Source organism: Salvia splendens, chromosome 9, assembly GCF_004379255.2.
Source record: "Salvia splendens isolate huo1 chromosome 9, SspV2, whole genome shotgun sequence".
Classification (NCBI taxonomy): Eukaryota; Viridiplantae; Streptophyta; class Magnoliopsida; order Lamiales; family Lamiaceae; genus Salvia; species Salvia splendens.
Genome location: NC_056040.1, coordinates 17,512,458 through 17,529,206, shown reverse-complemented (window position 1 = coordinate 17,529,206; position 16,749 = coordinate 17,512,458). Strand labels below are relative to the sequence as shown.

Sequence of the window (16,749 nt, the reverse complement as noted above, 5' to 3'; positions counted from 1 at the left end):
CCCCTACTTTGGTATATGTAAACTCCAAAAATTTACTCGTTGAATTTGTCAAGTAAATTAAGCATTTGAACTATAGTCTATCACGTTTGCCTTAAATAGAAGTCACTGAAACCACCTCTAACTTTGGCCTAGCTTTCCATTAGACAAAATACAAACACACTTGCTGCAAAAGTGAAACAGCGGGAAATCTATAAAAACAAAGAACCAAGAATCCTTACCGCTACGTACAAATGTGCCCTATCCCTTACCTACAACTTCCTCGCCCTTTTCTTGGGCTGTTTCGAAGCCGCCGCCGGTTCCGGGTCACCTCTATCCCTACCGCGTTTCCCGGCAGCCGGAGGTGCTGCAGCCGCTGCCCTCTTAGGCGGCCGTCCCACGTTCCTCTTTCCCGGGCTGCTCTTCTCCTTCGTCTGCCTCGTCTCCGCGCCCCTCCTAGTGGCCGCCGGCTCCTTTTCGCCTCTCTTCGCAGTCTCGCTCTTCTTCCCGGTGGCGCTCTCGCTAGTCAACGGCGTGTTCTTCAACGCATCAAGCAACACGCCATTGTTTGACGACGGCGAGCCTTGCTTCATCCTACTCAAGAAGCCAGCCGCGCCCCGTTTCTTGGAGTCCAACGCCGACTGGGTCTTCTTGCCGTCGCCCTTGGCCTCCGCTTGCGAGGAAGACGAGCCTCCTCCTTTCCCCTGCTTCACTGTTTCGGCCGGGGAGGTCTTTCTGACATTGGCGTTGGCTTGACTCTTGCCGTTTTTCTTCGAGTTAGCCGATGACGCAGCAGGAAACCGATCCCGTGTTCGTTTCTTGGTGATTTTAGGCTCCTCGGCATCACCAGAACGCTGCTGTTTGACGTCCTTGTCCTCAGCCGGCGACTGAACCAGCTCTTTCTTCTTGTCCGTCCCCGAAGATGAGGCTGTGGCCGTGGCCGTGGCCTTGGTAATGGAGCTGCGTTTTCGACAAACGATCAAGGAGCCGGATAGTCTCTGCTTCAACATCAACGAGGGCGAAGGGGAAGCCTCGGCATCATCTTTCTTGGGCATGGACAAAGACTGCAAAGAGGCCTGCTTTCCAGATGAAGAGTCGGACTTGGCGTGTTTGTGAGAGAACTCCTTGGAGACGAGGCGACGGATCTCAAGGGCAGCAGTCGCCTCGGAGGAGTTCTTGGTGAAGAAGACGAGGGCGTTGTTGACGAGCAACAAGAGATCGCGGTAGAACTTGGTGCGGGACCTTGTGTAGAAGCCTTCGTTCAATCTGGTCTCGATTGTTTCGAGATCCATATGCTGATGGATCAGCTTCTGATACTTTGGCGTCTCCTGCAAAAACGAAGCACATTTACCATTACTTGCAAAATAAAATTGATTTATATGTGGGTTAGATGTATCTATCAAATGATGAGTATAGTAGACATATTCTTGTGCGAATATGCTACAAGTAACGGTAGCCCATTGCGCGATGCACCAAAAATCACTCCTCAATTAATCAGTCAAACATGGGATATAAATCAACTTTTTTGTAAAAAGAAGTGTCTTTAAAGAAATTAGGAACAAAATATGATTAAACCTTTAATTAATGTATTTGTCAAGATAACCAAATTAGGCAGACAGTATTTATCACGTTAATAAGCTGTCCGACAGCAAAACACAACCAGACGGATATTATTTTTAAACCTTAAAATATTTTAAGAAAATCAAAAATTTCTAAAATAAGGTCATCGTTCCACTTATGAAAATAATAGTCAAATAATAAAATGTTTGGGAAAAAAAACCAACCTTACTTTATTTTAGGGGGATGTGAGTGGGTTTCCTTTTTTGCCATTATTGATTTGTTTTATGATAAGAAAACAAAAATTGTGGGATTGGCCAACTCAAATAAAATAATTAATAATAGTAATAATAATAAGAATAATAATAAATGACAATTGGAGAATTTACTGGTTGATTAAAAAAAAAGTTTCTAAATACGCCTTAAAATAAGCAGATAACAGAAAACCGAGGATCTAATTCGATTCAAATAAAAATATTTTGATTCATTTGTTCATATTTGAATAAATTCAAATGCATATGATTGAAAATTTTAGTATACTTATATTCTAGTAATCTCTTTAAGTAAAAGGAAATTACCAAAAAGTTGGAATTTAATAAATAAAATTCGACTCCTTAAAATCGTCGACAAAAATTAAGAGAGCAATAAATCGGAAAAAGAAAATTAAAATTAATGTGAAAATTATTAATCACCTGGCTCCGAAGCCGCCGTTCGAAGATGGAGCCGATCTTCGGCGAGCGAATAGCTTGTAGAAAGTCAACCAACGGCTGCGATTCGGCGGACAATTCTTTCACGGCACGAGATTGATCCTCGTGTTCACGCTCATCGCCACTCATGCTCCCGCGCCGCACCTTATCACTTCCCTCCTCCTTTCTCGATCTGCTTGCGGAGCTCTGCACATCCGAGTTCTCCTTCATCGCCCCCGCGCCTCCGCCGTCGGACTCGGCCTCCGACTCGGCCAGCTCGGTCGACCTGACCACCGGTTCGGCTTTCGCCTTCCGGTCTGGCTCGTCTATACTGTTCGAACTCCCGTTGCACGAATCCTCCCGCACCGATTTGTGATCCGGTTCTGGTTTCATCTCAGACGGTTCGCCGCTGGTCTGTCCGGTTCGATCGTTTCTCACCTCATCTCCTCCGGTTCCGGCCGGTTCACAAGCATTCTCGCCGGCTCTCAACTTCTCCGCTCCCGGATCTGTCGAGTTCGATTCGTTCACCGACAACCGATCCTTCTCCAACTCTCCAATAACCGCCGGTTCTCCTCCGGCAGCCGGCGCCGCCACCGGTTCGCAATCTCTCCTCTCCTTGGCGTTATTCTCTAGATCCGCCTCGCTCCCCTCTCTCCGGACGCCTTTTTCCCTCTCTTCTTCCATCCTCTTCATCTTCAACTCCAGCGACCTGCACAAACACACCAGATCAGGGAACACGAAATCGCCTCGCCTCATTCAAACAGAAAAAATTACAAATCCGCGACGTTCAGATCTCTCAACAATTCATTCAATCGTGTATACGAAAACCGTAAAGGAGTACTCGATGTTGAGATCGTAACGTTGCACTTCTCGCCGGAGCTCCGCGACGCGCAATTTCCTGAGCTCCTCCAGCAACGGCGCGGACTCCCCGACGTTCGATTTCTCCTCCCCCTCCAAATCGCCATTTCTGACGACAAAACGCCGCTTTAGGTCGAGATACCTTGACCTGCAGTTATGCGCCGTGAGGCATAGGTTAGGGTCTGATGTCCTCTTCTGAAGTTCGGAAGCAATGGAATCCCAGGCGGCGGTGCCGTGGCGGTTGACGGCGAAGGCAAGGAGGAGCTCCTCCCAAGTCCCCCAGGCGGCGGGGGAAACGTCGTCGTTTGTCGTTTCCGGCGCGAGGCCGTCCGGTTTGGTCATGAGAGAAGGTGGGTGTGGTAGGGTACGGTGCGGTGCGTACGGTTTGAATTTAGTTTGCCGTAGATTTATGAATTTATTCTATAAAATTTTAAATAAAATTTCATCAAAGGATGGTGTTATAGATTTATATTTATACAGGTGATACCAAAGGTCTAGGGTTGTTATTTTAAAGAGAAAAAACACACACACACACACACCAAAATGTTTCATTTCCTAAATATTTATTTATGCGTCCAATTTATAGTTTTTGTCATCGTTGGCTTCTTCTTGGCTCGTGGTTGTAGCGGCGTTGCCTCTTTCGGCTCAATGCATTTATTTAAATTTTTATTTTCTTTTTCTTTTGGGAGATAATTGGATTTCATTTTTTTAATAATTAGCCACGTTTAGGGTTTATTAGAGTATCTACTATAAGGCGGACGCCCCCAATAGTCCCGCCCTCTTTTTTGTCCACAGCCCCAGTTATTTTGTCCGCGCCTAAAAATTTTGTTTCTGCCACTATAGTGGACACTTCCAATAGCCCCTGAAATTTTATAACCAATTTTCATTTTAATTTTTTCCTTTAGTTTTAAAATCATCGAAATTTAAATAATTATAAAACGAGGTAATTGAGACCGAATATTCGTTGTATTGGCAAAAGTAAAAGTATATAACGAACGTTTAAAACAAAATACAAATAAAAACGCTGCCACCATCTAATCGGTGGCGGAGTCCGATTCATCCTCTTCTTCTCCGTCTCTTTCGTTACCGCCGGCCACCGCTGCCCCAGGACCCTCATCAGTCAAGCGTGTACGGCGCTGGATCCGACGTATGAGGTCGGAGTATAAATCCTTGATGAACGGGTCGGTTGCGGCCTCGTATTTGCTGCAGACTTCATGCATTTGTTGCATCAGCTGCACATATAGGTTATCCCTCAAGACCGCGCTGGCAATCGGGACCCTTTGCGGCGGTATAGGAGCGGGCTGCGTGGTGCGCGATCCAGACGCGGCCGACGTTCGGCGGGAGGAAATTCCAGCTTCTCTATCGCGTCGGATAGAGGCATGTTGTCCCGGAGGGCGTGCGCGCCTAGAGTGTGTAGCGGAGGGCTCTTCCGCTTTCTCGTCGTTCAGGTCGAATGATTGCGAGCCGCTGCCGCTGTTGTAGTCCCCAGCAATGTTTTGTCTAGTACGTTTCGGCCCAGGAGCTCCGTGCTGCTCTTGCGCACAGATGACCTTGAATTTCGGACAGTGCTCGAGAACTTGATACTCCTCCCACATTGTGAACTTCGGCCAGACCTCCGTGTTGTATTGGCCCATGGACAGTGCCTTCACGCCGGCTTCGCTTCGGCCACTCTCAGCATGGAGCAGGTTGTTCTGGTATATGCCCGCGAACCGCTTGGTGACCGGCAGAATCCTAGACCACTTTTTGCGGAGCTATTCTGCGTCACGCGGTACGGCGCCTCGAGGTTTGAACTCGTTGTATGCCAACAGGATGCGCTTCCAAAAGCTCCCCTCGGTCTGATCGGTGCCCACTATGGGGTCCGATGCGACGGCATCCCACGCCCTCGCCACAGCAATGGACTATGCTTTAGAGTAGTGGACACCCCGTTTGTGATCGGCATCCGGTGCCGCTGCCTCGCTGCCCGAGCCGCATCTGCCGCTGCCCGAGCCACCTGCACTGCCACCGCGACTGCCTCTTCCCCCGCCACCACCGCCACTGCTTCCACTCGCCCCTACGGACCCGCCGACTCTCGTCGGAACGGGCGTTTCCATGCGTACTGCCGGCGTATCCAGTATGCCGAAACTGAGCAGACCCATCATGGTATCCAGTGCGTCTTGATCTACTTCGGTGAAAGGAGATTGACTGGATTGGAAGGGGGTCTCCGGTCGCGGCTGGTTAAGCGCGTCGAGGTTGGGTCTGTAATCTCCAAACGCCGAGCGACTCAGATTCCCCTGAAAAAGGTTGGGGCGTGGGAGAAGACCTCCACGGCTGAGATAGAGGAGGTGTTGGACTCGATGCCCACGACGGGGGAGATTGACTCCAACTCCACGGCTGAGACGGAGAGCCTCCATATCCCGACGGCTGGGAAGGATTGCCGTCATATCCTGATTCGTGCGAGTCGGGTGATTCGTCGTCTCCACCGTGCATTTTTTAGAGAGTGAAAGTGTAGATAGGGAATGAATGGAGAGTGTGTGAAAAGTGTGTAAAATGGGTGGTGGAGGGGTGGTATTTATAGGGTAATTTTCGAAAAAAAAATAAATAAATAAAATAATTGAAGGGGCGACCGACGCGCCTATAGGCCCGGCGAATCGCCACCGGCGCTTCCTCGCACAATTATCGCAGACCGCCCGTCCGCCCCCTTTTTTTCGTCTACCCCGAGGCGGACGTCCCACCCACTATAAGCCGCCTCGTCCTCGCCCCCGCCGGGGCTATCGCCGCAGCTGTGTTATAGTGGATACTTAATTGGGCCTCTTTCCATGTTCGATTTTGTGTATGTCGATAATTCTAATGTTTTGGTTGTGAACTAATGTGTTTTGACTGTTTCTTTTTATTATTGGAATTGTTTGTAGGATCATGTAGTGTTTATTCTTTCAGGAATAGTTACCGTGAATATCATTTTGAAATTAAATGTATTATAAATGGATTTCGTAGTAAATATTTATGATAATAGAGATCTAATTTATGATTGAGACATTGAATTCCTATATACGAACTTTTTTTCTTTTAAGTATATAGGAATTTATCATTATACTAGTATGCACAAACTTATTTTCCTTTACATGCGGTTTTCCTTGTTAGCCATTCTTTACTGATCTCTATACTGAAATCACATTCTAGATTTGAATTAGTTCAACCATATTAACACACTATAAAGAGGGGATAAAATCACCAACCTCCATCCATGCTTATTAATTTGATGTAGGGTTGGATCCACTATTTGATGTTTCCCCTTAAGCTGCTATTGATGTTTATCCTCTCCTTGACCTCAGACCTTCAATGACTCTTTTAATGGACAAAGAATCAAAACTTTGTATATAATGTGTATATATATATATTGTGACTTTTCTGTGTGTATAACACGAATTTGATTGATTCTTAATGCTGAAACCATCGCACATATTTATACACGTTCAAACGACGTGAATGAAGAATCATATCGTTTCATTTAACCAAAGATACGTTGATTGCTATAAAGAGAATTGCATTTCCTCTTATATAAGAAATCAACTTCCTTATCATTACGGTTATAAATGCATTACACCCAAATTTATATATATGTACATTGAATATTACAACCGTTGCTAATTAGATAAAATAGAAGTGATAACTTCTTTATCATTAACAACTGACACCTTTTCCATTTCTTTTAATTATCGGTGCCACATGTATACATATATAAACCATCATTTATGCATACAATCTCCAATATACATACATATATATTAGGCTTTATATATATATATATACACAAATATATATCAATAACAAGGTAAGAAAGGAGGGTTATCAATACACCCGATTCTAATTCTTTAATCGAAACCGATCCATCACGGTGTCGTCTTTAATATTAGAATCCCATTGACACATTTGAACTTGATCTTTAATATTAAACCAATCTTTACATAGGTCACATATAAGAATAAATATTCCTACATTCTCCCACTTGACCTTTGTAGCTCTCAATGGTTTAATAACCTTTATGCGCACTTTACAACCAAGTTCATATATCCTTTAAATACCTATAAAGTTAGATTCAATTGGATCATGGCGGTCACACACTCATTTAGTCGACATGATTCCTTCCATGTATCACAAATCAATTCTAACTTTATATGAATAACCTTTCATTGAGATGTACTTTAATTCTCAATACAACATATGCTATCTAAACAACCATACTGTATACAACTTTAATGATAACATATAAACAAGCAGAAACACAACTTTTATTGAATTCACAAGAGTGTTTACACAATACATGAGTCCACAACTAAAATAGCAAGGCTTTGTCTATAATACCCATACGCTCTACATGGCCAATAAACATACTGGGTGGTAGTCCTTTAGTTAACGGATCCGCTACCATCATATTCGTTCTTATGTGCTCAAAATACACCCTTTGTTTCTGCACTTCTTCTTTAACCGATAAGTATTTCAACTCCATGTGCTTAGCACCCTTCGAGTACTTATCGTTCTTTGAGAAGAAGACAGCTGCGGAATTATCACAATAAATTTTCAGCGGCTTGGCTATGGTGTCGACAATTCCAAGTCCCGAAACAAAGTTCCGCAGCCACAATCCGTGAACTGTGGCTTCAAAGCATGCCACAAACTCTGCCTCCATAGTAGAAGTAGCAATGACAGACTGCTTTCCACTTTTCCATGATATTGCTCCATCGGCTAAAAGGAACAAGTATCCAAACGTCGATTTTCTTGTATCAACGCATCCGGCATAATCTGAATCTGAATATCCAACCACCTCTAGATGATCGGATCTCCTATAGGTAAGCATGTGTTCTTTGGTGCCTTGCAAGTACCTGAGAACCTTCTTTGCAGCCTTCCAGTGGTCCATACCGGGATTACTTTGATAACGACCCAACATACCAACCGCGAAGGTGATATCTGGTCGTGTACATGTTTGAACATAGTTCAAACTCCCAACCACTGATGCATAGGGAATCTTTTCCATTTCCTTACGCTCCAATTCATTTTTCGGACATTGCATTAAGCTAAACTTGTCTCCCTTCTGAATTGGAGCAATTCCTGCGGAGCATTTATCCATTCTATATCTCTCTAAAACTTTATTGATATAGCCTTTCTGAGACAGACTTAACAATCCTTGTGATCTATCCCGGAATATCTCTATTCCGATCACATAAGATGCCTCACTCATATCCTTCATTTCAAAGTTTAAAGAGAGATACTTCTTTACATCATGTAGTAAACCCATGTCATTTGCGGCTAGCAAAATATCATCAACATATAGGACTAATATGATAAACTTGCTCCCACTGATTTTAATATAGATACATCTATCAACGATGATCTCTACAAAGCCATATGAAACAATGATATCATTAAACTTTATATACCATTGTCTGGAAGCTTGTTTGAGTCCATATATTGACTTTCTCAACTTACATACTAAGCCTTCTTGCCCTTCTATCATGAATCCTTCGGGTTGTTTCATGTATACCTCTTCTTCTAGTACTCCATTAAGAAAGGTCGTCTTTACATCCATTTGGTGAAGCTCCAAGTCATAATGAGCCACCAAAGCCAATACAACTCTTAAAGAATCCTTCTTTGAAACTGGAGAGAAGGTTTCTTTGTAGTCAATGCCATCCTTTTGAGTGAATCCTTTGGCAACAAGGCGAGCCTTGTACCTTTCAATGTTACCTTTCGAATCACGTTTTGTTTTAAAGATCCATTTACAACCAATGGCTTTAAAACCCGTAGGCAATTCTACTAAGTCCCAAACATTGTTATCTCTCATGGATTTCATCTCATCCTTTGTTGCATTTAACCAATTTTCAGAATTGTCACTTTCCATGGCTTGTTGGAATGAGATAGGATCTTTATCAATGCTCAAGTCACATTCACTTTCAACGGAATATACCACATAGTCATCCGATATGGCCGATCGTCGTTCCCTTACTGATCGTCTTAAAGGTTCTATTGGTTCATCATTCCGTTCTTGAATTATGACTGGTTCATCTTCAATCTCAATAGGTGGGTTATGCACTTCATGTTGTTCAATAGGAACAACAATCTTAGGTGCAACAAAAGGTGGATGAACAACCTTTTCTTGAACTTCATTAAAGTCCACTTTACGAGGTTCATCACTCCCACTAATTTCAATGAACCTAGCATTACCCGTCACGTTTGTGTCCGTTTCGGCCGTGGAACACCTCTTTGGAATTCATAAGTGACTCACACACACGAAGCGGCCCCACTTCTCACTTACATAGGTGATTCTTTCATGAGTATCCTGCCATACTGCATCTCCTTGAGATTTCAAGAATCATTAAAAGTCAAAAGACTTAACCTCTTACCACGTGCAGGTTACAACACTCAATGCTTTCTAAAGAATGAGAGAAGATTAAAATCTTCTGAGTGTTACAACTAGATTTGTATAGCTTCGTTTTCCCATTGAACCAATCCCATGGGATCTCCAATCGTATGGTTGGGTTACCGCTATACTCATCTTTTAAGATGTGGTTTTCAGTCCCATTCCTTTTAGCAATTTATGCATTTGATCACTGTTTAAACCTTTTGCTAATGGATCCGCTAAGTTATCCACTGATCTTACATAGTCAACTGTGATAACACCACTTGTGATCAACTGCCTTACGGTATTATGTCGCCGAAGAATATGTCGAGACTTACCATTATAAAAGCCACTTTGTGCTCTACCTATAGTTGTTTTGCTATCACAGTGTATCAATACTGCGGGCACTGGCTTCTTCCAACATGGAATACATTCTAGGAAATTTCTGAGCCACTCGGCTTCTTCCCCTGCTTTATCCAAAGCGATAAACTCAGATTCCATGGTGGAACGAGCAATACACGTCTGTTTTGTTGATTTCCACGAGACAGCACAACCCCCCACAGTGAACACATACCCACTTGTCGAAATGAGTCTTTTGAATCAGAGATCCAATTTGCGTCACAGTACCCTTCAAGTACTTGGGGATATCTTGTGTAATGCAACCCAAAGTTAAGAGTATACTTCAAGTATCTCAAAACTCTACACAGAGCTTTCCAATGTTCCTTACTTGGGTTGCTCTTAAATCGGCTCAACTTGTTTACAGGACAAGCAAGATTTGGTCGAGTACAGTTTGTGATAAACATAAAACTTCCTATGACCTTTGCATACTCTTCTTGAGCAACGGAATCACCCATATTCTTGCTTAGATGGACATTGAGCTCCAAAGGAGTCTTTGCTGGCTTACAATCAAACGAGTTGAATTTCTTAAGCATTTTCTCAACATAATGAGATTGCGTTAAGGCAATTCCCTCATTAGTCCTCAATATTTTGATTCCGAGAATCACATCAGCTAGACCCATATCTTTCATATCGAAATTTCTTTTCAACATGTTTTTTGTCTCGTTAATAATGACACTATTGCTGCCCATTATCAACATATCATCAACACACAGACACACAATAACAAACCCGTTATCTGTGTTCTTAATGTAAACACACTTATCACACTCATTGATAGTGAATCCATTTGCCAACATCACGTTGTCAAATTTTAAATGCCATTGTAATGGTGCTTGCTTCAACCCATATAATGACTTTACCAGTTTGCATACTTTACGCTCTTGCCCATGCACAACAACCTTCGGGTTGTTCCATATATATTTCTTCTTCCAGATCACCATTCAGAAACGCAGTTTTCACATCCATTTGGTGAATCTCAAGATTGTGCAAAGCAGCAATCGCTAGAAGCACCCGAATGGAAGTGATTCTCGTAACAGGTGAATAGGTATAAAAAAAAGTCATACCCCTTCTTTCTGCTTAAAGCCTTGTACAACCAGGCGAGCTTTGTACTTATCTATAGTACCATCGGGCTTATATTTCCTTTTCAGAATCCACTTGCACCCTAAAGGCTTACAACATTCAGGCAAGTCTACTCACATCCAAGTGTTATTTCTCATGATGGATTCAATTTCACTGTTGATAGCTTCTTGCCACCACGCCGCGTCTGGGCCAGACAGAGCTTCCGCCAATGACTTTGGTTCGTCATCCAACATAAAAGTTATGAAGTCGGGACCAAATGTTTTAGCAACTTTAACTCTTTTACCACGTCTTGGTTCAACATCCTCAGGACTTGACCTCGTCCTTTTTGGAGGATTAGAACTAGTGGATTCATCCATCATTCTTTCACTAGAACGATCCTCTTGCCTCTTGCAAGGGTAAACATTCTCAAAGAATATAGCATTCCTTGACTCAATTGTTGTTCCTTCAGCCACGCCAGGCACAGCTGATCTATGGACTAGGAAACGATAGGCACTACTATTAAGTGCATGGCCGATAAAGATGCAATCGACTGTTTTATGGCCTATTGCAACTTGTTTCGGAGGAGGCACTTCTACCTTCGCTAAGCACCCCCACACTTTGAGGTATGAATACGAAGGTTTATTGCCTTTCCACAACTCATAAGGAGTCACATCCCTATTTTTTAGAGGAATTTTGTTCAGGATATGATTCGCTGTTAACACAGCCTCCCCCCACATGTTCTGGGGTAATCCTGAATTAATCAACAAAGCATTCATCATCTCTTTTAGTGTTCGATTTTTGCGTTCAACAACACCATTTGATTGAGGAGAATATGGAGCTGTGGTTTGGTGAATTATACCACTTGCATGGCATAATTCTGCAAACGGCGCTACATACTCACCACCTCTATCACTTCGAACACACTTAATTCGACAATTAAGTTGATTTTCGGCTTCATTTTTGAAGTCTTTAAACGCTTCAATTGCCTCATCTTTACTTCTTAATAAGTAAATGTAACAATACCTTGTGCAATCATCTATAAATGTGATGAAGTATTTTTTACCACCTCTTGTTTGCACAAATTTTAAATCACATACGTCTGTATGGATCAATTCAAGAGGTTTTGTGCTTCGCTCTACCGAATGGAATGGCAGTTTAGCCATTTTGGCTTCAACACACACTTCACATCTTTCTTGTGAGTTAAACTTATCTACTTCTAGTAAATTAAGATTTACTAGTCTTTTTATAGCATTTAGATTTACATGTCCCAATCTATTATGCCATAAATCAGAGCTCTCAAACAAATAAGAGAATGTGTCATCTTCCTTATTGCCTATTCCTTTTCCACGGTGAATGACCGTAACATTCAGCTCAAAAAGTCCATTCACTAGGTGGCCTTCACCTATGAACTTTCCATACTTGGTCAATAAAACCTTTTCACACTCAAATTCTAGTGAAAATCCATGATTTACTAGAAGTTAGTCTGACACCAAATTATTTCGGATGTCTGGGACATGCAGTACATCCTTAAGGGTAAGAACTTTTCCAGATCCTAATTTTAGGAACACACACCAACCACATTAGAAGAGGCTTGGTTTCCCACACGTACTTTTCTACCTCCAACAGATTTGTAGGTAGAAAAAACGCTTCTCTCGGAGCACACATGACATGTGGCACCCGTATTAACAAACCATTCATTTGGATTATTACCATGGTCCACGCCGGAGACCACTGCGATCACCTCGTGATCTTTGTTGTTTATAACAACACGTTCAAATAATTTGCACAATATTGTCTCCACCAATAAGTACACAATTATATTGAACCATATGTGCATTGGTATATTCAACAACCCATGCATCCCAATTACTACTACCAAGTCTAAATTGGTCTTGCTTGTCAAATGACAAACGATAAACACAATTCTCAAGAGAATAAATCTCAAGGAATTAACCATTTCGTAGCTCATGAACATTGGTACTGTTCGTTTCTTCATTCCAGCTTTGGAGCTCATGTTTCCTCCAACTTCAATTGGTATAATCCTGTCTTAGAAGAGTACACTATTTCGTCTTGCGATTGTTGGAAATATTGAAGCCTTTTAGACGGGCAAACTCTTGCTATTACAAAAGAACCAAAAACTGGAAGGTAAGTAAAACAAAGTAAATACAATAAAAGAAACAAGATGCAAACTATATTCTTCTTCAAGTCGAGTCGAGGTGACCCTCTCTCCGCAAGACGAAATATGCCCCGGCTAGTGCTCACGGATTGGCGTAATGTCCCCAAAGATGAAACGACTTTCCTCCTATCGAGTTGAAGCACCTCAAACTCGTAGGCTCCGGCGAACTTGAATTGGAGGCGAGAACCGAGCAATGCAATGCTCCTAAGATGCGAACTAGAATGCTTGAGCTAGAGAGAAGAGAAAGTGTATGTTGTGGTGTATCTTCCATCTCTCAAAACAAGCCTATTTATAGGCTAGGAAAAACAAGTGAAAGGTCTTGCAATTAGGGCACCTCATAAACATTTGGAGGTTACACCATATGAAAGGCCAAAGGCCTAGCCTTTTGACATTTTCACACGTGTTTTCCTACAAGTGGTTCACCGAGCGCACCGCCTAGCGCTGGAGCTCGGCTAGGCCGTGCGCTAGGCACCATTGTGGATGCTCTTAGGGTGCCCCACTGCTAATTAGGTTAGATGAAGAGTCTGTCTCACGTATGGGGAAGGGAAGTCATTTATTTGTTTAAATTAATTTAGATAATTGGTCCAATTACATCACATCTATTACTTCTCATATTTGCTTCACAATTTCGAAGACTTCACATTCAACACTCTCACTTTCTTCTCTTCAATATCGCATAACATCACTTCCGCCTCTTTTCTTAAGCCATAGTTCTCTTGAAAGTTACTTCTAGTGGCAATTCTACCGGCGCCGGAGTAGGAGGGGCTGGGATCGTGGAGGCACCGGAGAAGGAGAGCGTGGCAGCTGGATTGAAAGTGTGAAAGTAATCTTTTTTTCAGTTTATAAATCTGGAACCGGTCGAACCGATTAGCTGTTTCCGGCCGAACCGCCTGGTTTTACCTGTTCAAAACGGCCCAATTGTCTGACGGTTTTAGATGCCAAACCGGCCGGAGAAGCCACTTGTTCACGGCCGAACCGGTCGGTCCGGTCCTATTTTTAAAATACTGATTACCACAAAAAGTGGAATTGGGGGATAAAACAATTACCATCAAAAGAAATGCATTGAAACTTAGAAATTGCATATGCATGAAACTTTTATTTTGTTTAGATTTAGTGCAAATGTGCAATGAACGTTGCATCTCATTATATATGTAACATGCGTTACATGCCTACATAGAAACCATAAGTGGGCAAAACATTTAATGAAGTAGCGTTTTCTTAATTTTTAAATCAAATGGACCAATCTAGCTTCGAAAATCCAATAAAATGAGGAATTCCTTAATTTACTAATATTCCCTTGCTCCAATTTAACATGGTTCATTGCTGCGCATATTGAGAAATTTAGGTTTTATGATTATAAATTTAAAAGGTCACCACTTAGTTTACTCATAAGTCACTTTTTAGATACCTTTTTTTTTATTTGGAGCTATTATAAATGAAATATAACAAAATAAATTTTAAACTATGTACTATGCAGAATGGTATCCCTTATTTAATTATTTTTATTTTTCTAAAGTAAGAACTCATGTATATCCACACTCAATCGCACCGAACAGACACGTCCAAAATCATACACATTAAATTACTTAAATAGATAGAGCGATATTGATCTTACTAGTTAAATTCTACACTATAACAAGATATTATTGAAGACATAATCACTCAAAATAAACCGTTATTTTCCATTTTTTCCAATACTACTTCATATGTTATCTGATTTTAATTCTGGTTCAACACGTGCATAGAGAAGGTAAAGTTACAGCAGATTTTCTATCACACTTTACCTACACATTTCAAAGGGGAGTTCTTGTCTTATAGAGCCCCCGGTTGGAATTAATCCTTAGCTGCTTCATGATAGATTATGTGTTTCTTACATTTATTAGACTTCATTGTAATCGGGTATATCCGCGCTTTCTCAACAAAAAAAGTAAAAGTAGGTATGACATTTCTATTTACTCGCAACGCTCATATTTCTGTATAAAAAGGTAATATCTCAACAAAAAATTTCAATTCTCATTTTTTCAAAACTCATTTCATTATCAAACTAATATTCCTCCTTCTATTAAATAGTTTCATTTGTAGATAATATAGAAATGATTAAGTATGAAAGAGAAATAAATAAAGTAGGTTAAATATGAAAGAAAAATAGATAAAAATGGATAAAGTAAGAGAAAAAAAAATATAAAGTGAATATTAATGAAGTGGGAATAACTCTTTATTTTTAACATATGGCTAATTATGAATCAGTGATGAACCGTCAAATATGAAAAAGTTGGGATTTTTTTTACCAATGAAGTATTAGAAGTAGAAATTACATTTCCTTAAAAAATTTCAACTCTCAGAGCATCGTTAACGCGCATGGTCGGGCCGCAAATTGCGAGGCCCGGCCCGTCACAAGCGATGGAGGGTGTGAAGTTCCGGCCCAGGCCGGTCCCGGGGCCGCATTTGCGGCTCGGTGACGGTCCCGCGGCCCGGCCTGGCCGGCGTTAATCGGGCACGGGCCGCAAATCGCGAGTCCCGGCCCAGCGTTACATGCTCTTCGGGCAGGGGCCGCAAGTCTTCAAATTTTTTTTCGATTTTGTGTCTATAAATACGGGACTATTGTGCACCATTCTTACGTACATTATCCATTTCAATCCTCTATTATACCCTTTGTTTCGGTGTCAATGGATTGATTCAACAGCGATGAACGTCAGATGGACGAGTTCGTCAACTCGAACAATAGGTACATACCGGCATCGCCAGCATCACAGCCGACGCCTAGTCTGGGAGTCGGTAGCAACGTTGACGTAACATCGCCGGTCAACACCGAAGAGTTCGAGATCAGTGAGATGGAGCCCACTCAAGGGCGGGGCAAGGGCAAGGTCGGCGAGGAGGATGGGCCGAAGAAGTACAGTCCGCAAGAGACAATGTAGCTTGCGAGGAACTACGTCGACGTCGCCGAGGATCCTATCATCGGCAACCAGCAGTCCGGCAAGGTATTCTGGGAGCGGATTGCTGAGAAGTATAACGTTGGGCGTCCCAAAGGGTCGTTCGAGCGTAGCTACGTGAAGCTGCGCAAGGATTGGGGTCGGGTCCAGGCGGATATGAGCAAGTGGAATGGAAAGTGGGCCAACGTAGTCCGGATGTGGCCGAGCAGGCACAGCGAGGCGGACCTCGTCGAGAAGGCGAAGGAGGCGTTCTTCGCTGACGGGAAGAAGCCCTTCAAGTACTTCGACGTTTGGAAGCTCGTCGAGAAGAGCCCGAAGTACACCAGTGGTTCTGAGCCGACGACAACTGGGGCGGCGAAGAGAACCAAAGTTTCCGCCTCCGGAAACTACTCTTCGAGCGAAGGAGTTCCGATGATCGACCTCAATGTGCGGACGACGACGTCTTCGTCTCATCTCCTAGCGTTCACAGCCGCCCGATGGGAACAAAGGCGGCAAAGAGGAAAGCAAAAGGGAAGGCAACTGCGAGCAACTCCGCTATGGCGCCACCGCCGATCAATCAGTCTCTGGATAAGATGTCCGACTCTTTGTCGGAGATGAGTATTACCTGGCGGATGAGCCAGCTGACGGAGTTGACATCGAGGGATACCTCGACTATGTCGGAGTTCGATCTCGAGTTGCACCGTGAGATGATCGCCTACCTTCGCGCCCAAATGAAGAAGTAGTTTTTCTAGGAGTTGTAATTTC

The 16,749-nt window shown here is 42.7% G+C and overlaps 1 protein-coding gene across 1 annotated transcript; it reads right to left on the bottom strand.

Annotated features, from left to right (window-relative positions):
• Nucleotides 1-44: 44 nt before the first annotated feature.
• LOC121748510 lies at nt 45-3,571 on the bottom strand. The gene is made up of 3 exons (XM_042142911.1): nt 3,061-3,571; nt 2,226-2,928; nt 45-1,304 (listed from the first exon to the last, which is right to left on the bottom strand). Exons 1-3 carry the CDS (start codon nt 3,417-3,419, stop codon nt 249-251), a joined length of 2,118 nt encoding a protein of 705 aa, XP_041998845.1. The 5' UTR covers nt 3,420-3,571; the 3' UTR covers nt 45-248.
• Between the last annotated feature and the right edge of the window lie 13,178 nt (nt 3,572-16,749).